Source organism: Spermophilus citellus (genome assembly GCF_964194105.1).
Source record: "Spermophilus citellus genome assembly, chromosome: 18".
Classification (NCBI taxonomy): domain Eukaryota; kingdom Metazoa; phylum Chordata; class Mammalia; order Rodentia; family Sciuridae; genus Spermophilus; species Spermophilus citellus.
In genome coordinates this window covers 2,402,318-2,424,358 of record NC_138200.1, presented here as the reverse complement: position 1 = coordinate 2,424,358, position 22,041 = coordinate 2,402,318, and the positions used below count along the sequence as shown (strand labels likewise).

The 22,041-nt window shown below is 57.7% G+C and overlaps 1 protein-coding gene across 1 annotated transcript; it reads left to right on the top strand.

Moving 5' to 3' along the window:
• The first annotated feature begins 244 nt into the window (after nucleotides 1–244).
• Nucleotides 245–20,679, top strand: SSC5D (scavenger receptor cysteine rich family member with 5 domains). Its single transcript, XM_081274070.1, has 14 exons — nucleotides 245–528; nucleotides 984–1,010; nucleotides 1,306–1,614; nucleotides 1,903–2,016; nucleotides 2,204–2,314; nucleotides 2,600–2,908; nucleotides 3,365–3,682; nucleotides 4,220–4,396; nucleotides 7,611–7,928; nucleotides 9,400–9,996; nucleotides 10,073–10,387; nucleotides 10,592–10,738; nucleotides 16,569–16,733; nucleotides 19,268–20,679. The coding sequence occupies exons 1-14, from the start codon at nucleotides 504–506 to the stop codon at nucleotides 20,620–20,622; spliced, it is 4,287 nt and encodes a 1,428-aa protein (XP_081130196.1). The 5' UTR covers nucleotides 245–503; the 3' UTR covers nucleotides 20,623–20,679.
• The last annotated feature ends 1,362 nt before the right edge of the window (nucleotides 20,680–22,041 follow it).

The window sequence follows — 22,041 nt, the reverse complement described above, 5'->3', positions numbered from 1 at the left end:
GGTCCACCAGTGGGGCTGTCAAATGAAAAGAGGGTTTTCTCAGTTTCTTTTCCTAATCCAGAAAGTCCCTTCTGGTGTCTGGCTGCAAGCCCTCTTGCTACTGCAGGAGTGCCCTAGATCTGCCCACTCACAGCCACACTTCCATGGCTGGACAAGAGAGGAGGCAGGAGGGTGTGCCCCCTCCCTTGCAGTCTTCCAGACACTGGAGTCCAGTCCCTTCCCTGAGCCTGCCTGGTCTCCTCCGTGTGGGTGTTTGCAGTTGGACGCTCTCCCCCTCCCGCCCGCCTCCCCCCTTCTCCCCACGCCTCAGCTGGGCCAGCCCCCTCCCCCTCCTGTCCCCTGCCGCCTCCCTGCAGCCTCTCTGCTCCTGGCAAAGCCTGCCGCCTGCCCGCCCGCTCCTCTGCGGGTCCAGGGAGCCTCTGTGCGGCCCTCCTGCCCTCCTCCCCTCCTGCCCTCCTGCCCTCTTCCCCTTCACCCCGTCCCCTGCCCCGAACGCTGCAAACATGAAGGTCTTGGCCTGTCTCCTTGGTGAGTGACCTATTCTCCCGGGGGACTCACAGGGCCTGGGCCCACCTCTGACCCCTTAGCGCATCCAGATTAGGGACTGAGAAGGCCAGCACCCAGTCCTGTTCTCTGGGTTACCCTGGCATCTGGCTGCCTAGCCCCCCAGGGAGGCAGCCCTCTGCATGTCCTGTCCCACCTTCAGCAACCCAAGGGACCTGCCCCCCACCCCCATGCCCTGGCCCTGACCTGGTGGGGGATCACCCGCCATTCGACCTGGTCCCAGCCCTGACTTCAGGAGCCAGGCATCTGGGGCTCCACCCGCCACAGGGACCTCTTGTCTTGTCCCAGCCTCTGCCCGGTCCACTTCCCAGCAGCAGGGTGTCTGGTTCGGAGGTGTGAGAAGCCTGGGTGTGTCTTGGTGTGTGTAGGCTGGGGAAGGGCCCGGCCTGTCCCTCACTGTTCTGTCCACCCCCCTGCAGCAGCACTGGTGGGGATCCAGGCTGTTGGTAAGTTCCCAACTCTCCTCCCGTCTGGCCTCTGGCCTCGCCCATCGAGAAGCCTCCCCATCTGCCTCGCCCTCCTCCTGGGTCCCTGGCCACCCCCACTGCACTCTGACTGACCAGGCCCCAGGGACCAGCACCTCAGGTGCCTTTGTCTGAGTACCCTGGAGTCCACGTGGAGGGTCCCGGGCAGCAGCTGGTCTCCTGATGGGCCCTGTGGGGTAGTCCCCGGGCCTGCCTCACTCTGGTCCTGCCTTGTGGCCTCCTTGGTAGGAGTCACAGCCTTCCCTCTGCCCCCCAGAGCGGCTGCGCCTGGCTGACGGTCCCCACGGCTGTGCTGGCCGCCTGGAGGTCTGGCATGGCGGGCGCTGGGGCACCGTGTGTGACGATGGATGGGACCTTCGGGATGCTGCTGTGGCCTGCCGGGAGCTGGGCTGTGGGGGGGCGCTGGCCGCCCCCGGGGGCGCCTTCTTCGGGGAGGGCGCAGGGCCTGTGTGGCTCAGCGAGCTGGCCTGCCGGGGCAGTGAGGGGCAGCTGGGCCTCTGCCCCCACCGGGGCTGGAAGGCCCACATCTGTTCTCACGAGGAGGACGCCGGCGTCGTCTGTGCAGGTGAGGGAACCGCTCTTCCTCTTCCGTTACGGGGCAGCTCTTTTGAGATGGCCCAGGGCCCCGAGTCCTGCACCTCCGTATGTCTGAGCTGACAGTCCTGCAGAACCTGACCCCTGGCCTCCCTAGAGCCACGGGACCTCCCTAGCGCCACGTGTCTCCTTCCTTCTGGGACCCCAGCTGACGATCACTTACTTCTGAGCCCCAGGACACCAAGGCATGTGGCCCTGTCCCATGGGGCAAGTGGCCGCTGCTCCCCCACCCCTTCACAGTTTCTGTCCTCTCCCATAGGCCAGCGAGTGGCGACCTCCAGGGACAACTCCGCTTCCCCCCCAGATGGAGGTCTGTGGCCGGGGCTGTCTGGGGGGCTGAGCCCCGGCTCTGAGGAGCCTCCCGTGACCCAGGGTGAGCCCCGAGGCTGAGGCTGTGTGTGCCTATCCTGTGCCCCTGCTCCCATTTCAGCCAGTACCAAGGTCTCCTGGCACAACCCAGGAGCACTTTGTCACTTTAGGTCCTCGGGAAGGGAGTCCTGGCCCCCTGGGGACAGGAAGGATGGACAGCTCAACACCTGTCCTCCTGTGTCCTCTCCTAGTCCCTCGCCCAGCTGGGATCCCCCAGAATGGCCCCCGGAAGAAGAGCCTCCGGCCACCCAAGCCAGCCAAGTCCACCCGGGCGCCTTTGCTGACTGGAGCCCCACGCCAAGGTAAGCCCCTCCAGACCCCCCAACATCCGGATGCTCTGAGACCTGACTGAGGACCCTCCAGCCCCGCCCCTGGCCTCCACTGACCCCCGTGTTCACTGCACCTGCACGGGCCTGGCCTCACCTTTCCTCCCGCCCTCCCCTGTCGGAGACACCCACTCTGGCCATGCCTTTCTGGGCTGCAGTGCCCCCAGGCTGACCGAGGAGGGGGCTTGGATCTGCTTCTCCCAGGCTGCAGTCAGAGGAACCCCTCACTGTCCCTCTCCCTCTTGGTCTGTCCTTACCCAGAGCGGCTGCGCCTGGTTTCAGGCCCCCACGGCTGTGCCGGCCGCCTGGAGGTCTGGCATGGCGGGCGCTGGGGCACCGTGTGTGACGATGGATGGGACCTTCGGGATGCTGCTGTGGCCTGCCGGGAGCTGGGCTGCGGGGGGGCGCTGGCCGCCCCCGGGGGCTCCAGATTTGGGCCTGGTGCGGGGCCCGTATGGATGGACGATGTGGGGTGTGGAGGAGGAGAGCAGGCCCTCCGGGACTGTCCCCGAAGCCCCTGGGGCCGGAGCAACTGTGACCACAGTGAGGATGCTGGTCTGGTCTGCACTGGTACGCTGGGGCTAGGGCTGTCCTCTGTCCCCCCCTTCCTCCGACCCCAGCTCCCTCTGCCTGCTTCTAAGAAGCTGCCAAGAGCCTGGCCCCAGGTCTGTCCCTCTGCACTGCAGCCACTCTCCTGGGGCAATGGGAGGGACAGCTGAGGGGCCAGGGCAGCACCCTACCCCCACCCAACATAGTGTCCAGCTGTCTCCTGGAGGTCACTCCCCTCTGGGACCTGTGACGGAACCCGGAGAAGGCGGACACCAAGGAGCTGTGCAGGACTGCCCTCCTGCCCTCCGTCCTGCCCTCCGTCCTGCCCTCCGTCCTGCCCTCCCTCCTGCCCTCCCTCCTGCCCTCCCTCCTGCCCTCCCTCCTGCCCTCCCTTGCCCCTGAGTTTCCCATCAGAACTTGGTGGTCCCTCATCCATCCTAGCTTCCTGTCTCCTTGATCTCCTTTCCTGCTATCCAGGACCCGCCCCCAGGCTGCGCCTGGCCGATGGCCCCCATGGCTGTGCTGGCCGCCTGGAGGTCTGGCATGGTGGGCGCTGGGGGTCAGTGTGTGATGACGCCTGGGACCTTCGGGATGCTGCCGTGGCCTGCAGGGAGCTGGGCTGTGGGGGGGCGCTGGCCGCCCCCGGGGGCGCCTTCTTTGGCGAGGGGACTGGCCCCATCACCCTGGACGACCTGCGCTGTCGGGGGAATGAGACAGCCTTGAGGTTCTGCCCAGCCAGGCCCTGGGGCCAGCATGACTGTCACCACCGGGAGGACGCCGGGGCCGTGTGTGATGGTGAGGGGCTCGAGGGGGCCCGGGGAGGGCAGGCACTGGGCAGGAAGTGGGGGTGCAGTTGTCCCTCTGCATTCAGTCACTCTGTCCAACCTCCCACTTCCCCCTAATCCTCTAGCCCACTCCACAGCAAGGTTTTCAACTGGGGGCTGCTTTGCTCCCGTAGGGGGCTCTGGGCAGTCTGGAGACAGTTCTGGGAGTCACAACTGGAGGTGGACAGAGGCCGGATACTGCTTAACATCCTGTAGTGCAACAGACACTTCAACCCAAACCCAGAGAGAATGATCATCCCCAAATGCCAGGAGTGCGGAGGCTGAGCCTCAGCCTGGGCGGCCCTCCCTGCCCTGCCTCCCGCCCCCCAGAAGCAGCTTCCCTCTTCCCGTCACCACCAGGCTATCTCCACTTCCTGCCCTCTCTGTTCCCTTACTCCTACCCACACCTTCTCTCCCCGGGTCTGGGACTCAGGGACGGGAGGCTTGGGTGGGGAGGTCTGGAGGCTCAGCAGGCAGGAGTGGTGGTAATGGCTTCCTTCTGCCTCAGGCATGCCCCTTGGCCTTGGCTCTCCCACGGCCCCTACTGTGGACAGCAACAGTTCAGCACCCAGGGAGGTGGCAGCCAGGCCACTTTCCACCACGGTGGGCCAGACCCTAGGGACAGCCAGCGGTTCACCTCCTCCAGCTTCTCCTACTGCCCCCTGGGAGCCTGGGCCAGAAGCTGGTGAGTCCCTTCTTGCCCCAGCAAGAGGAGTCCCCTGGGGTCCTCCCGCTCAGGACCTCTGCTGACACCATCCTAAGATCCATGACCATGTTTGAATAAGGGCCCAGGCTGCTGTAGCTGGCCCTGGATAGAGAGGGTGGTGACCTGAGAGTTGACTATGTCAAGCTCCCGGCTTCTCATGCCTCAGGGTGTGGCTGCGGGACTGTCACCAGGTCCTCTGCTTAGCTCTCAGTAACAGTCCTGCTCAGGAATGTCCTTTGACTTCTTGTCAGGGAGCTGCTCGGGTTCTTAGAACATGGGGTGAATGATTTTGTCTGTGTCCTTCCCATAAGTACTGAAAGGGCTGTATCGGTGACAGCTGTTGTTTGAAACATAGGCTCTGTTACACTCAGGGAAGTGAGGTCCACAGGAGTCAGTGGCCACTGAGGAGTTGGTATGCACAGTTCCCAGGGGGATGAGGCACTGTTAGGGTCTGTTAGGGGCAAGCAGGATGTGGGCAGTGGACTTTGTTGTGGATTCTGTGGGAATAAGCAGGTGATCCAGTGACTGGATCCCATCAAGTCAAATGAAGCCACTCACTCTAAAAAATCAAACAGCAGTAACGGTGGAAAGCAGGCAAGGAGCTCTGGTCAGTATAGCTGAGCGGGAAGACGGGGGACCTGGGTCTTTAGCCCTGTCTTCAGGGTACTGACATGAGCTTCCAAGTCATATTCACAAGCTGGGGCACAAGCATGCAGTCAAGAGCCTCTATTGGACTGCGGTCAGGGTGACCAGGTCTCAGGACAGGAGGGACTTGTCAGAAGGGTAAGAAAGTGGCGATTGCCTGAGGGGTAGTTTTGACTCATCACAAGATGTCTTTTGATCAGACCTGTTATTCCTGGAATCCAAGGTGATTCCGAAAAACGGAGACAGGTACAAAACGCAGGTAGAGACACCAGGGTTTTCATCCTTTTAGTTCAGCACTGGGCATTCACAGGCTCAAGTGAAGAGCTCCTGTTTTTAGCTTACAAAAGACTCAGAAGTGCACAACTGATAGGGCTTTCTTAAGGCTGGGAGAGGCTGAACAGGTGGCGACTGGCTGTCACCGCGGGCAGAGCACCAGAGGCCTCATCTCCCTTACCCTCTGTAATAATAGCCAACATTTATTGAGCACTCACTGGCTTAAATTTACAGAGGCTGTTCCAAGTTCTTTGCCTCAATCCAGGCAGTGCTACAACTCATGGGGTGCTTCCAACTGGTTATAACCCTCGTCCCCAGTAGGCAGCACAGCGGAAAGGTGGAAGAGCCAAGACCCAGAGATTTGTCCAGAGCCCGTATTCTTTTTTTACTTCTGATAGTATATAGTCATACACCACATGGTGACATTGTGGTTAATAGCAGACCCCAATATACGGCAGTGGTCCCATAAGATTTTATCACTTAGTGAAGCTGTGGTCATTTCAATTTGTGTAAGTACATTCTGTGACATTGCCTGATGACACACTTCTCAGAATGTACCCCACTGCTAAGTAATGCAGCTCTGTACCCCTAACAGGATCAACCACTCCGGCATTCCTAAGAACACAGGTGGGTAGTACCCACTGTTCATACTGTTACCAACTATCATCACCCTCCATCCCCAGACTTCTTCATTATTCCAAATGAAGATTGAGTCACTGTGAAATACTAACCTCCTTCCCTCTGCCCAGCTACTAGCAGTCACCATTCTACTTTCCATCTCCATGAATTTGATTCTGATAAGTAGAATCACATACCATTCATTTTTCTGTGACTGGTTTATTTTCACATATACAATATCCTCAAGGTTCATCCACATTGTCAAAAATGACAGGATTTCCTTCTTTTTAAGGGCTGAATGGTATTGTATAATTATGTACCACATTTTCTTTATCCATTCATCAGCTGATAGACGTTTAGGTTGTTTCCACATCTCATTTATTGTGAATAGTGCTGTATTGAACCTAAGAGTGCTAATATCACTTTGAGATAATTATTTCAACTCGGGGGAATATATACCCAGAAGTGGGATTGCTGGATCATACGGAAGTTCTATTTTTACTTATTTTTCCATATTTTTTATTGGTGCATCATAATTTATGATAGTAAGGCTCATTGTTGCATATTCATACATGTAGACAATACAACAATATAATTTGGCTAATACAGTAGTTCTACTTTTAATTTTCTAGGCACCTCCGTACTGTTTTCCATAGAAGTTCCCACCAAAGTGTACCAAGGTTCCAGTTTGTTTCTTTTGTGGGGGCATATTGGAGCGTGAACCCCAGAGGTGCTTTACTAGTAAGCTATATCCCCAGCCTTTTTCATTTTTTTGGAGACAAGGTTTAAGTTGCAGAATTTGGCCTTGAACTTGATCCTCCTCTCAGTCTCCAAGTCACTGTGGTAACAGGCATGTGCCATTGTACCTGGCTGGTTCCAATTTCCCTACATCCTCACCAACACTAGTTGCCCTTTGATTTTTTTTCCCCTTTGGTAATAACCATCCTAACAGGTGTAAGGTGGTGACCCATTTCACTTTCAATTTGCATTTCCTTTATGGATAGTGACAAACTTTTTTTCGTATTTATTGTGTTTGGAGAAATGTCTATTCTAGTCCTTAGCCTCTTTTATGTAAGGTTACGAGATGTTTTACTTGAGTTGCTGGGATATCCACGTTTCAGAGATTAACCCCTCATGAGATGGACAGTTTGCCAGTATTTCCTCCCCTCATGGAGGCTGCCCTCTCACCCTGTTGATTATTTCCCTTGTTGCACAGAAGCATTTTAGTTTAATGAAGTCTCACTTATTTTTGTTTTTATTGGCTGTGCTTTTGGGCTGGATCCATGAAACCATTGCCAAGACCAATATCACTTTGTGTATCCATTCATATACTGAGGGACGTTTGGGTCATTCCCACCTTTGGGTTATTATGAATAGTGCTGCCATGACATTCGCATACCTGTTTGAATACCTGCTTCAGTTGACCTTGGGTATATCCCTAGTAGTGGAATTTCTGGATCACAGGGTAATTCTACCTTTAGTTTTCCGAGGGACCACCCAACTGTGCCTGACTGTGCCGTGTGGCCAATGCAGAAGAGCCTCCATAAACACCCCATCTGGAAGGAGAGATGGGTCAATGAGGGGATGGCATGTGGAGGCCAAGGTGGAGGACTGGACAGCTTCCTGTCTCTAAGTTTTTGCATTTCTTCTATACCAGGGTCCCCTGGGCTGCGGCTGGTGGCTGGGCCCAGCAGGTGCTCAGGCCGGCTGGAGGTGTGGCATGATGGGCGCTGGGGGACAGTGTGTGATGACAGCTGGGACACACGAGATTCAGCTGTGGTCTGCAGAGAGCTGGGCTGCGGGGGGCCTCGGCAGCCAGACCCTGCTGGGGGCCGCTTTGGCTGGGGTGCGGGCCCCATCTGGCTGGATGATGTCAGCTGTGTGGGGACAGAGAGTTCGCTGTCTGACTGCCCTGCTGCTCCCTGGGGGAAGCACAACTGCGCTCACAATGAGGATGTCGGGGTCACCTGCACGGGTAAGAATGCCATAGCCACCCCCAGACTCCAAGAGGCTTCCAGGAGGAGGAAATGGAAACTTGCCCTGGCACCGATACTGACTGAGCATGTCCCAGGCCCCAGCCCTGTGCTGCGTGTTTCCCTACGTGTGACCACGTTCGAACTGTAGTGTGGACTTACCCTGACCAGGGGATGTTGTGCCTATTTCACTGAGGAAGAAGCTGAGCATGGGGAGGTTAAGTAATTGCTAGAAGTCACATAGCAACCAAGGGGCAAAGCTGGGACTCCCACCCAGGGGATGTCTTCCTCTTCCTTGTTCCAGAAATCAAAGACAGCCCCCCACAAAGAAAAGGGCTTTATTCTCAGATGAAAGGAAGTGGAAAGAGAGGCATGGAGAGATGGCAAGAAGCCACAGTAGGGCAGCTCCAACTCACCTGGAGGCGTGCAGCTGTGCTCACCACATTCACTGAGCCAGGTGCCGGGTCCTCAGAGTGGACACAGCCCTGGTCTTTGAGAAGCTCACAGTCCAGAGAGCGAAAAATGCACAAGCAAACCACTGGAAGCCCATGTGACACATAGTTGGGAGGTCCCCAAGGCCATCCTTAGCTCCAGGACTTCAGTAGGACTCACAGAAATCAGAGGCTTATACTCAGGGTGCTGGCTCATCACAGTGAAAGGACATGGATTTAAATGAGTCAAGGAAAGAGGTGTGTGGTGCAGGGCTCGGGGACAGGCTGAACTCTCCCTGCACACAGGAAGGTCTGCCAACCAGAGACGTACTCTGAGCCTTGATATCCTTGGTTTTGTAGGGCTTGGTCTTGTTTATGCGGCAGTCCATAAATCACTTGGTCAGCACAGACCATCTAGCATAGCCAACTCTTCCATTGGGCAAGAAGATTTGAGGGTTTAGAAGTCCTCTCCCAGTAGCCAGGGGCAAAGGGCCAAGCCTTTCTTCAGGCAGTTAATTCCTGACTGCACACATACGCTATCAAAAAGATGTGCGGAGTAGTAATGTCCAGAAAATGGAGTCACAACTGCACTGATACTCGGGCCTTTCCTCCACTCTCTTCCTGAGTGCATGGGAGCCACAGAAGAATCTGAAGCCAGGGAGTGGCCTCTCAGACCCGATGCCACCCTGGTGGTTGGTAAGAATTGCCAGGGAGGTAGAGAAAACCCTCAAAGGCTCAGAAATCTAGGCCTTGATTCAGAGCAGAGGCTGAGGAGTTGGAGAGGTTGGAACAGGAATAAGGGGTGGAGAGGTTCATCACATCCAGACTGTAAGTGCCAAGAAAGCAGGAGATGGTATTGGGTTGGCTCACCACAGTACCCCCAGGGTCTGACATAGTGTGTGGCTCACAGGAAGTGCTCAGTACATACCTCTAGAATGAACGAACAAATGGGAACTAGGTGACCAGATAGAGGAGGGACCTGAACAGATGATCTGCTCCTCATGGTCTCTGATCTTCTCTTTCCTTTCCACCTGCCTTCTAGGGACCCCTGGCCTGGACACCATCTCAGATCCTTTCAGTTGGAGCTGGCTCCCTGGGCTGGGGAGAGGTCAGGATGCCTGGCTCCCAGGAGAGCTTGTCACCAAGCCCTCTGCAAGTCTGACTTCCAGTGTGCTGGAGAAAACCACTAAGGCCCCAGGGAAAATGCCCAAGAGTACTAAGAAGTGGGTGACCAAAATTCCAAAGAGACCAACCACTCAACCTCCTGGGATGCCGACCACTAAACCCTCTAGGGGTCTGAGCACCCCAACCCCCCGAGAACTAACCGCCCAGACCACAATCCTGACCACTGAGGCCTCCCCCAGACGAACTTCTGAGCCAAAAAGGCCGATCTCTGAGGATCCCCACAGACTGACTTCACATACCACTGCAGCACTGACTCCTCAAGTGCCCAGGGAGAGGACCTCAAAGACTGTGGCAATGCTGTCCACACAAAGCCCTCGAGACACTACCTCTGAGGCCACTGCCGGGCAAATCCCCCAGGCCTCCCCAGAGACATCTGCTGAGATCCCAGAAGGATCTCCAGAGCCATCCAAGGACTCAGTCCCCTCCCCCACTGCTAGCACCCTCGGGGAACCAGGTGAGTGGTGGAGGAAGGAGTGGGGAACCCAGATGGGCTGCCCCTGCCTCCTGACCCTAGGGCCTTCTACCCACAGGCCCCTTCCGGGTTCGTCTGGCTGATGGACCCAACAGGTGTGCTGGCCGGCTAGAAGTATGGCATGCTGGACGCTGGGGGACAGTCTGTGATGACAACTGGGACCTGAGGGATGGCACTGTGGCCTGCTGGGAACTGGGTTGTGGAAAGGTCCGGCCCCGAGTGGGCAAAACTCACTATGGCCCTGGGACTGGGCCCATCTGGTTGGATGACATGGGCTGTAAAGGGACTGAGACTTCGCTGAGTGACTGCCCCTCGGGGCTGTGGGGGAAGCACAACTGTGACCATGAAGAAGACGTGGGGCTCACCTGCACTGGTAGGTGCAGTCTCCCAAGGGGAGGCGGCCAAGGCAATGGGGGGCGGGCAGGGTGACTGCACCAGGGTGCAATCAGAGGACCTGGATCAGAGGGGTCAGGGCTGGGGCACCAACAGGCTCCAGGAGACTCCAGAGGAGCAGGAAGCAGTGGCGAGGACCTCGGCGACAGGGAACTGCGTCAACTGCTGCCCACTTTCTCCCAAGGCTACACAGACGATGACGACTATCCCCCCTGGACCTGGGACCCCACTTCAGGAGAGGACCTGGCCACAGAGACCACTACAGCAGTGGGGTCTGAACGCACGCGTCCCTGGGGCCCCTCTCCAGCCACCCAGCGACTTCCAGACACAGGTGAGGCCTGGCAGGGCGGCCAGGGGCCTCAGGAAACCTCTGCTCCCCTCCCCGCCGGGTTCCAGAAAGACCCAAGTGAGCTGGCCCGGGCCTCTGGGATCACACTGCCCAGCAGGCCCCGAGCCCACGATCGGTCCGGGAACCCGCAGGGCCACGGCAGCAGGCCCCAGAGCCTCCGTGGGGTCCTCGTCCGCCCCGCCCCGAGGCCGCGGCACCACGCCGCCCTCCTCCTCCCGCCGTCCCGCTGCGCTCCCGTTTCTCCGGCACGTCTTCCGCCCCGCCGCTTCCCTCTGTCCTCCTCCGCCCCGCTCGGCCGGCTCCCCGCCCCTGTGGTCCAGCACGCCCCCTCCGGAGCGCCTGGCTGCTGGCGTTCTTTCCCGCCTTTCCCCGGCGCCCAGCACGCGTGCGCACGCGGTGGGCAGGCGTTCCCGGCGCCTCGTGACGTCACAGGGCGCTGCGCGTCCTGATTGGCTGGATGGCCCACTGCTACGGCGATGGAGGTGGGATGAAGCGCCGGAGGTGCCTGGAACCCTGTAGCCTGCCCCAGAGGGAGAGAGGAAGAGACCTGGCCCTGGGAGCGCTGTGACTCGGGTGGGGGGCTCAGGCAGAGAGTCGGACTGCCCGCCCCGCTTCCCAAGCCGGAAACTGGAGCTGCCAGCAGTGTTGCTCCTCCTTCAGGTGTGGCCAGGGTTTCATCGCCCTGTGCCCTGCAACCTGGTGCGGCCTCCCTGGCCTGTAGCGCCCCCTCGTGGCAGAGACGGCCACTTGCGGGACACCTGCCCTGCAGAGGCGGCCTTCCCCAGCTAGATCCCGCAGCGCAAGTAAACGCAGAGTTACCAACTGCGCAAGGGAAATCTACACAGTCTCGTGTACAGACCTGATAAGACCTGAGAGGGACCGAGAGGTGGGGTGGGGCGTGGAGGAAATGACAGGCATGAATTCGTATCTTCAGTAGCAGTGCAAAAATGACCTCTCTTTGAGCCCTCATTTCTTCCTCTGGCGGTGGGAACTTGGGTTCCAGAGTTGTTGGAAAACCTCAACGACAGCTCGCTGTCTCTGTGCTGGACAGCAACCAGGTGGTGTAAGGCCTGTTGCTAACCCCATGTTTCGGATAGGGAAAAGAAAGGATCAGGAAGTTCATCTCTAACGCAGAAGCCCTGATGGGAATCAGCTTTAAAAAAAACTTGACACATCTTGCTCATTGGATTGGGGAGGATCTATGCTACTTAGTTAGAAGCTGGAGTTCCAGCGTCTGTCTCCCCCACTAGCTGCCAATCTAGGCTCCATAGGGACCGGAACTGATGGGAGACAACAGTTCCCAATCCAAAGAGCAAAATGTGTGTGAAATTGCTTCGAACCACAAAGCGATGGTTGTTACAGTTATTTACTGGAAATTTCCAGCAACTGTAGTATCACAGGGACGGAGTAATTATTTTTAGTAGTAGAATCAAGGAAAACCTCATGGAGGTGGTGGTATTATTTCACCAGCAGAAAAGAGCAGGAGGGAATTCTCAGAGGAGCAAAGGCCAGAGGGGAGAAATTTGCATTGCTCGATATTTGCATTGAGGCTGTCAATCATAGCCAGATTTTAAACTACAAAGGATCTGTATCCATCTCTATTGCTGCCATATACGAATTTAATGACTTAAAACATGAACTTATTTTCCTGCAGTTTTGTAGGTCAGCAGTCAGGCATCGGTCTCACTGGGCTAAGATCAGAATCCCTGCAGGGCTGCTCCCTCCGGGAAGCCCCAAGGGAGAACCCCCCCCACACTTGCAGCTCCTGGCCTCCGGGCCCCTTCCTCCACCTTCAGTCAGTAATATGGCATCTCTCTGAGGCTCTCTGTCTTTACAGCCTTGTCACTCTGGCTTCACAGCTTCCCTGATTTTAGGGATTTGTATGATTAGTTTGGGCCCAGAATAATCTCCCACCCAAGGTCGGGGTCCTTACATATCAGCAAAGTCCCTTTTGCCATATTCACAGGTTTTGTAGATTAGGGGATGGTATTTTTGGAGGTGGGGGCGTTATTCTGCCTACCGTGTTTGGGTCTAGGATGGGGCTTGGAACTCAAGACTTTCTACTTAATGTTGAATGAGTGAGTGAAGGAGAGTCTGCAGTGTAAGCCGAGGAGTGTGCAGGGATGACACTGGAGGCTGTGGAGTTGGATTCCACTTCCAGTTCCACAGAGCCGCATTTCTTGGAGCTTCCTGGCTGATGGCCTTTGGAGGCAGACGTTAATTCATGTCAGAGGCCAGCTGTGTGTCAGGTTGTGGACCAATCCCTGGGAACACAGCGGTGAGGAACACAGCACAGGCTGGAGAGGTCCTGAGGTTGTGCTTTGAAACGGAGCAGTCAAGAGACACCTCAGAAGGTGCCATTTGCACAAAGACCTTGAGGGAGAGTGGGAGAAAGCCATGCAGCTCTCCAGGTGAGGGGCTCCAGGGAGGGACCAGTGTGTGCAGAGGCCCTGAGGGAAGCTCCTCAGCTGGCTTGAGGAGCCTCCGCCAGGTCGGGGGTGCCAGGTGGGTTGGCAGAGGCATGAAACAGTGATGATTCGAGGAACGGGCTATGGGTGAAAGGAGCAGGCGGGGAGCCTAGGAGGTCCAAGCCAGAGGCGGCGGTGATCCCTTTGTGTCAGGGAAGAGATGTGGATGTCTTCAAGCCATATCTGGGGGTTGAGCTGATGGGCCAGGTCAGGGGTTAGGGGAGGCAAGGAGGTGGGGGGACCCACCTGCAATGTGGGGCGGGTGCACAGCAGTCAGGAGACATCAGTGTTGCAGTCCTGCAGCTCAGAGGAGCGTCTGGGCTGAGAAGTGAAGAGGCCAGGCCAGTGGACGGCTGTGTGTATGGTAGTCCCTGCCACCTGCCACTGAGGAGGTGGGATGGCCTGTATTTGAGATATTGTCGTAAGCCATTGCTGCAGGAGATCATGCAGAGAGAAGAGGGTCCGAGATCAAAAGCAAGATCAAGTTTAGGTGTTAGATCACATCATGACAGTCGTGCTGAGTGCATGATGCCGACCGGGTTTAACTCCTTCCTCCTCGTGCAACGTTAGGAGGTAACTACTGTCCTTGGCCCCGTTTTGCAGATAAGGAGATTGGGGTAGAGAGATGTCAGAATAGCAAAAGGCAGGGCCTAGGTAAAAACGCGAGTTTACTCCACAACATGGAGACTGGTCAGGACAGAATCAGTCCTGAAGAATCCAGGGAGCATGGAGGCGGGAGACCTCATCCAGGGAGGAATTGGGGAGGTCTTTGAGCTAAACCAGGAGTGGGGTGAGGCTTGGGGGTCTGTGCCCAGAGGGAAAGAGGACCCATTCAGAACAGGGGCCTGGGCCTGAAGCCTGACATGGCACTGAGCTGTGTGACTGTGGTAATGAACACTCTGAGCTTCAGTGGAGTCATCTGTGGCAATTCAGAAGCTTCCCAGTCACTCCCTCCGCACAAGACCAACAAAAATCAAACCCTCTGACAGTACCAAGGATGTGGGGTACAGGTGGGAGCGAGGATTGGCACCCCCTGCAGCCTGGTGATGCCCGGGGGAAGCCCCTGCTGCCCACACAGCAATCCTGTGTCAGGGCCAAGCCTGAGGCAAGGCAGGGTTCCCCAGCCACCTGGGCAGCTCCTTTTAGCAGGCGTCCCGGGCAGATCTGTCTGGTGGGCAGGTCACTGGTTGTAGGTTCAGTGTGGAATATTACACAGGTTTAAAAAGAACGAACCAGAGTTACATTACTTCAGGGTGAAGAACAGCATATCCTGTGCCCAGCTCTGTGACCCCATGAAGTGGACGTCCTGAGGATACCCATTTTACAGATGAGGACTGTGGGTCACAGAGAAGTTACTTGCTTACCCAACCAGTTAGGGACACAGCGGGCAGTCACAGTCAACACGAGGTTGAATGAAAACAAGTTCCAAGTGCTGAGCGCATGGCTCTGCACGCGCGTGCGCGTTCCGACACCGGGAGCGTCGCCCTCTGCGGCACCGTGTCGGGAGTGTCCCGCAGGCGGAAGCAAGTGTGAGCACCTGCGTGAGAGTGACAGCCACGTCCCGCCGCAGCTCCCTCTGGAGAAGGGAGGGACGTAACTGTGTACTGGTCCTTCTTTTAAAAAACACTTAAAAAGTATATTTTAACGAAATCCAGCCACACCCACGGACGGTGAGCACGTAGTGACCTCAGCACTCGCCGGGCGCACAGGGCACGTCTGCAGTCGGTGGGCCGCGTCCAACAGGTGGTTAGCTTGGAGTTTGTGCCTAGTGGAGTCCTCCGGAAGTCCATCCTCTCGGAAAATCTTTAACAGTTCACGAAAATGGACTGTTTTCCCTCTTTTTCTTTCATCATTTCTTAAATCGCTAGCGCGGCGAATGGGTTTCAAGTTCCCTAGGAGTGTGCCTTCCTGTAGGGTTTCAGAGCCATCCCCTTGGTGTTAATAAGGATGAGAAAGGTAGCTGATTAAGAATGGAGCAGATACGGTGGCTGTAATCCCAGTGACTCAGGAAGCTCAGGCAGGAGGATCACAAGTTTGATGCCAGCCTGGGCAACTTAGTGGGACCCTGTCTCAACAAAATTTAAAAAGGGAGTTGTAAGGGCTGGGTTGGGGCTCAGTGGTGGAGCGCTTGCCTAGCACGGAAGGGGCCCTGGCCCCATCCCCAGTACGAAAAAGGGGGAAAAGTGATTAATAACCTGAAGACATTGCTGGGCGAGCGTGACACTGGCCTCGGGTGGAAGTGGACCCTGTTCCTTGGGCACGTAGCACATCAGTGTAGCAGAGGTTTGTGCAGGTGGGGCATCTAGCCACAGAGATCAGACTGGTCATGACTAAGTGCCTGGGTCCTGGGCCCTGCCCTTCTGCCTGGTTTTGAGTGTGGAGGGGAGAGGGTCTTAGCAGGCCCCTCATGGGAAAGTGGGCGGAAGGGAGTTCCAGGGGAGGCAGCAGATTCCTGCAGAGCACTGGGGGACTGGGGGCTGATGCCCAGGGGCAGGCAGGACAGCTTCTGTGGACTTCACAGTGGACCGTGGGGACTCGTGGGAAAGCGTAAGCCCGGGAGGGGACTGGCAGGCTCCATGGTGTGAAGAGGCCTCTAAGGTCAGAATTGGGGGACACCGTCACAGAAGTCGGTCTGGGTGTGGTCAGAGCAGTGGGCAGGGAGCTCTGTTGAGGCCAGGGAGATGCTCTTCCTTTCTGACACTTCAGTCAGTCAGTGGCCATGTTTGTGGGTTCTATCCCAAGGAAAGGGTGTTAAGCTTTTTGATCAACAAAGTTAGAAGACTGAATCATCTTTCTATTCTCCCCTAAATGAAATTTTATGTTGATGATAAACTTATATAAACTTGTTATATAAGGTTGTTCTACAGACTATCCAGGTGTATCTGGCCAGAAAACCTAGGGAGGGCTGGGGTCGTGGCTCAGAGGCAGAGCGCTTGCCTAACACAGGTGAGGCACTGGTTCGATCCTCTGCACCACATAAAAATAAATTAAATAAAAGTATTGTGTCCATCTACAACTAAAAATTTAAAAAAAAGGTAAAAGAAAGAGACCCAGGGAGCGCAGTGTCGGCGGTGGGCAGTCACTGCTTTCCCCAGGGAAAGGAAGACAGGCCGGCCAGGGACTCAGGGAACTGGAACCACCAGCGCTCTTGTTCTATGAGCTGCCTTTGCCACAGGCTCTGTTCCTAGTAGCAGGAGTGTGCCACTTGGCCACCAGGGTGGCTGTAGGACTGGGGAGTAGTCTGCGTGATGGACTCTCTGGGGCCTGGTGCTGCCCGCATGGGGCTGGGCCAGTTGGGGCACAAAGCCAGGTCAGACCCAACCTTCTTCCTCTTGTCTCTCCAGGTGACCAGGAGGGTGACAAATCTTCCTGGACATGGGACACGCCTTCCAGAAGGGACCTGGCCAAGGGGACTCCCACTGCAGCCACAGCTGGACCCACTCTAACCACTGGCACCACCAAGAGCCCAGGCCAGCCCTCTCCAGCTCCAAGGGCCCCTGGGGACAGAGGTGAGGCACGTGCCCAGGGAGGGTAGAGGTAGGCTCCAGACCCCCCAGTGGTAGCCCAGCTCTTGCCCCAGGAAGACCCAACAGAAGTGCATCCTGAGACCCAGGGCACTGTGCAGACCAGGGCGCCCCGGGAGCCATCCACAGGTGCATTTGGTAACGCCGGAGCAGGGAGCCAGCCGCTGGCCCTCATGAGTGGAGGCTGGGGTGGTGTTAGGCACAGGACGGTCCCTCAGCCAGAGCCACGCAGCCCCAGATGCCCACAGGGCTGAGGGGGAGGTGTGGCCCACACTCCACAAGTCACTGCGGCCAATGAGAGAGTGCCAGTAACTCCCAGAGAAAGCAGAGGCAAGCCCCGTGGCTGGGTGTGTGCAGAAGTGCTCCCACGGGGAGCCCGGCTGTGGGGCGGCAGCCCTGGGAACAGGGCAGCCCCGGGAGCAGCCACTTGGCAGAAACAGTCTCAAAGCACTTAGTGGAATGAAGTGGTCATGGACGGGGATCCAGAAATCCCGCTCCCAGGACAGTTCCGCAGAGGAGTTCTCATACAGGCTGACCAAGGGAGGCAGGCATGACCGGGAACTCTGGGGTTCTCAGGGCGTGGAGGAGAGTGCAGGTGGGTGAGCGATGTAGTGGGCCCGGGATGGGAGCTCCGGATGCATGCCCGCTGGGTGCCGCGGGGCCTGGCCTACACCAAGGCGGAAGTCAGAAAGAGAAGGAGGTTTTCAGCTGAATGGTTTTTTGCAGAAGTTAAAAGCACAACACAAAAATACACACACACACACACACACTCACACACTTACAAAACATGCTGTGGAGGACACAGGCGTATTTAAGGCCATGTGTCAAATGCATTGGTGAAGTACCTGTGGGAGAGGGTGATGGGGTGGAGAAGGGCCAGGAGGGTTCCAGCCTCTGCTGATGGCCTCCTGCAGAGGAATGACACAGCACGGCCCTCTGCACCTGGGCTCTGACAAGCTGAGACCACCACCGTACCCAGGGTCTGAGGCTGCAGTACACAGCCACATCGAGATTCTTGAAATAATGACTAAAAACATTTAGAATGACGAGTGGTGCACCCGCGCCGAGTGCTGTTGGAACACCTTGTGCATCATTCCCTCAGTCCCCGTGATGCTCCCCAAACCCAGGGAATTGAGGCAGGCATCCATGACACAGCCTCAGTAGCCTGAGTGCTTGTTCCCTGCCGGGACTTGTGCTGTGCTTCACGCAGCCACCGTCCCTCTGGGTCCCTGTGGCTGCTCTACAGAGATTTGGTCACCTCTGGTTTATGGGTGGGGATCACACTGAGATTCAAGCAGTGAAGGAACTTGCCCGTGTCACCCAGCCGGGGGAGAGAGCCTGGCAGAGGCCCAGCCCTTGGCTTCTCTGCTTCTGGAGCCCGCTAGTAGAGGGCATGGGAGCGGGTGCACCTCCAAGACCCCGGACCTGGTGGGATCTCCAGAGCGGTGCTGTTCCACGAGGCCGTTCAGCACCGGCAGCTGTTGGAATTTAAGTGAGGCGACATTTTGAACAATGACCCACCCTTCATGCTGGTCACATTTCAAGTGTTCGCCAGCCACCAGCAGCTAGTGGCCACTGAATTCTGACGCTTACTGGTGGAACAGCCCCCTCACTGAGAAGAGGAGATCTGAAACCTAGACTTGGGTGCCAACTGCCCGGGCTCCGGTCTCACCCCGGAACCTGCCCACTGTGTCTGTCACCTCGGGCAGGTTCCCTGTGCTCTGCCCTCTCTGCTCGCCTCTGTGAGAAGGAGATGAGCTCTCACGAAGGGGAAGCCAGGCCAGGGGCAGCCAGCCCGTCACTCCATTGGGCACAGAATGAAAGGGGCACAAAAACCACAGTAATCAAGATAATGCCACCCTATTACAGTGTCGCTAAAAATCAAAATTAATGCGAAAAAGTCCCACGATGAAGTAAATACCAGAATTAACTAAAGACAGGATCCTACCCACCTCGCTCCACTCCCCTTAACCCAGCCCTGTTGGATCCTGTCCTTAAAATTTTGTTATTTAGCTCATTGTGGGTTTTCTACATTGATTTTGTTTAAAATTTTGCCTTGAAGTACTTATTTTGATTCCTGAGATCACCTCTCCCATCTCCCAGCCTGCTTCCCTGCTCAGGCACCCTGTGCCACACCCTGTGTCTGTGCCCAGGCGGCACCCTCCTCAGCCAGCCCCCTCCTCAGCACCCTCCTCAGCCAGCCCCCTCCTCAGCACCCTCCTCAGCACCCTCCTCAGCCCCATCTCTGTTCAGCACCCTCCTCAGCACCCTCCGCAGCACCATCTCTGTTCAGCACATCTGGCTGGGACTTCCTGCCTCAGGCAGAGGACAGAGGACGCCAGGTGGCGTCTGGAGCCTCGGAGGAGGAGGGAGGAGGGGCACTAGGGCCGGGCGAAGTCTGCTGGTGACCCATGATGTCGTGAGCTCCCCGCCCTCCAGTTGGCCGGAGAGCGTGCGGGACCCAGGATGGGCGGGGCAGACTGACCTCAGATGGACTCTGTCCCTCCCGCCTCCCCCAGGTTCCCCGAGGAAGCCGCCGTGGTCGGGGCGCCGACTGTCGCAGCCCACCGCAGCCCGCACAGCGGCCCCCACCCCATCCCACGCGCCCTCCCCCTCGCCAGCGCCCTCGGGTCCGCTCGTCCTGGACGGGGCTGCACCACGGGAAGTGACCTCGGACCCTGCTGACCCTCCTCCACCCACCCCAACCCTGCCCTCCTTGACAACAGCTGACCTTGCTCCGTCCACCGCTGACTCCAGTGTGGTTCCGGCTGTGACCCGGGAGCTCTCCTCCATGCCGTCCTCCACCTCGCCCCAAGAGCCGACCTCTGGCCCCTCCACGCCATCAGGGCTGACCCCAGAATCTGTCACTGCCCCAAACGTGGAGACAGCTTCTTACCCCAAGACAGCCCCAGAACCTTCTGGATCCTCAGACCCCTCCACAAGCCCTGGCCCCACTGGGACCACACACCCCACCACGACCCCTGGCGCCACCACCCACCCCACTACCTCCCTTCACCCCACCACAGTGCCTCCTCCTTCTATGACCCTTGACCTCGCCATGACCCCTCACCCCACCACGGCCTCTCCACCTACCGGGACAGCTGAGCCTGCTGCCACCAATCACCCTAGTAGGACTCCTGACCCCGTCTCCACTCCAGCCCTCTCCACCAAGTCCCTTCCAGCCTCCCTGGGGACAGAACTCCCTTCTCCCACTCTGGCACCCCAGGACAAGTCCAGCTTGCACCCCCAGCTGACTTCGGTGGGGACCCCTCACACGCCCACACTCCAGGAACTAAGCCTGGACCCCTCCCCAGCCTCCAGGTCCAGCCGCTCTAGGGCCTCTCCAGCGCCCAGCGTGGACCCAGTATCCACGGAGGGCTTCAAGCCACCCAGAAGCCAGACCCCCAGATTAACCCCTCCACCTGCCCACAGCCCACACTCAGCCTCTGACCCCACAGTAACTCCTGACCTCCACCTGCCTCCCAGGGCTCACCCCTTGGACCAACCACCCCCTGATCCCCTTGTTCAGGGCCCAGCCCCTGGCCAGATCCCAGGTCCCCTGGGCCCGTGCCTGTCCCCAGCACCACCTGTAAGAGTCATGGCTTGTGAGCCACCTGCCTTGGTGGAGCTGGTGGACGCTGTGAGGGCCGTGGGTGACCAGCTGCAGAGGCTGACCCAGGTCCTGGAACAAGACCGTCAGGAGCGCCGAGCCCTGGAGCTGGGGCTGGCCCAGTTGGCAGAGGCCACCCAGGGCCTGGGGCACCTGGGGGAGGCTGTGAAGAGACTGGCAGAGGTGGCCTGGCCCCCCAGCACGCCTGTGCCCACCACCACCACCCCAGAGGAGGAGGAGAGACCTCTGAGGGGAGATGTGTGACCCTGTCCAGGACTTGGGGAGCTTAATATACTCTCAAAGAAAGCCAAGCCTCTGGTGAAAAGCAAGGCGTGTGAGACCAGTGTTTCTGGGCGATTCTGGGAACTCTGGAGAGAGTCCCAAGACAGACCTCTATCTCTGGGTGGTTGTGGAGGTGGTGACAGTAAGATGGCAGCAGTGGTGAGGGTGACGGTGATGATTATCATGAAGGTAATCATGGTGATGGCAGTGGTGGTTATGATGACGGGGTGGTGATGGAGATGGTGCTGATGGTGACGGCGGCGGTGAGGATGGTGGTGAGGATGGTGGGGAGGATGGTGGGGAGGATGGGGAGGATGGTGAGGATAGTGGGGAGGATGGTGGTGAAGATGGTGACGGCGGCGGTGAGGATGGTGAGGAGGATGGTGACGCAGTGGTGAGGATGGTGACGCAGTGGTGAGGATGGTGGTGAGGATGGTGGTGAAGATGGTGAGGATGGTGGTGAGGATGGTGGTGAGGATGGTGGTGAAGATGGTGAGGATGGTGGTGAAGATGGTGGTGAAGATGGTGAGGATGGTGGGGAGGATGGTGGGGAGGATGGTGGTGAAGATGGTGAGGATGGTGGTGAGGATGGTGACGCAGTGGTGAGGATGGTGGTGAGGATGGTGGTGAAGATGGTGAGGATGGTGGTGAGGATGGTGGGGAGGATGGTGGTGAAGATGGTGAGGATGGTGGTGAGGATGGTGGTGAAGATGGTGGTGAGGATGGTGGGGAGGATGGTGGGGAGGATGGTGGGGAGGATGGTGGGGGAGGATGGGGACGGGCTGATGGTGAGGATGGGGACGGGCTGATGGTGAGGATGGTGACGGCGGTGGTGAGATTGTAGTGAGGATGGTGGGAGCGGATGGTGACGGCGGTGACGGCGGTGGTGAGGAGGGGTGCAGTGGCTAGGACACCTAGGTATACCTGTGAAGTATGGTTTGTATGTATAAAACCTGGTGACGATGGCCATGCTGGTGAGAGGGGTGGGGAGGCTCCGTGTGGACAGGAAGTGCTGACTTGCTCTCCGGTGTGCCCAGCTGGAGATAGAGCCTGGTGCCGAGTGCACACCCAGTGCCACCTTGATGGGTGTGCATCATCATCAGGGACTGGAGCCTGGTGGGCACCTGCGTGAGGCCACGCTTAGGGCCCAGCCCACGTGATGCCATTTCACCGTGGTGAGTGCTGCCCAGGAGGACACTGGTGCGGCCACTCAGCAGTGAGGAGGTGGAGCCCAGGCAGGGCCTCTTGCGCTGAGCTGCAAGGTGTGGTGACTGCAGGTGCCCCTGGGTGGGCGTGGAGTGAGCTGTAAGTGGTTCCCCGAGGGCTTGGGGAGAGCCTGGCCCTCGGGCTCAGGTACAGATCTGAGTGCTGGGCACAGAGAGGGCTGGTGGCGCACATGGA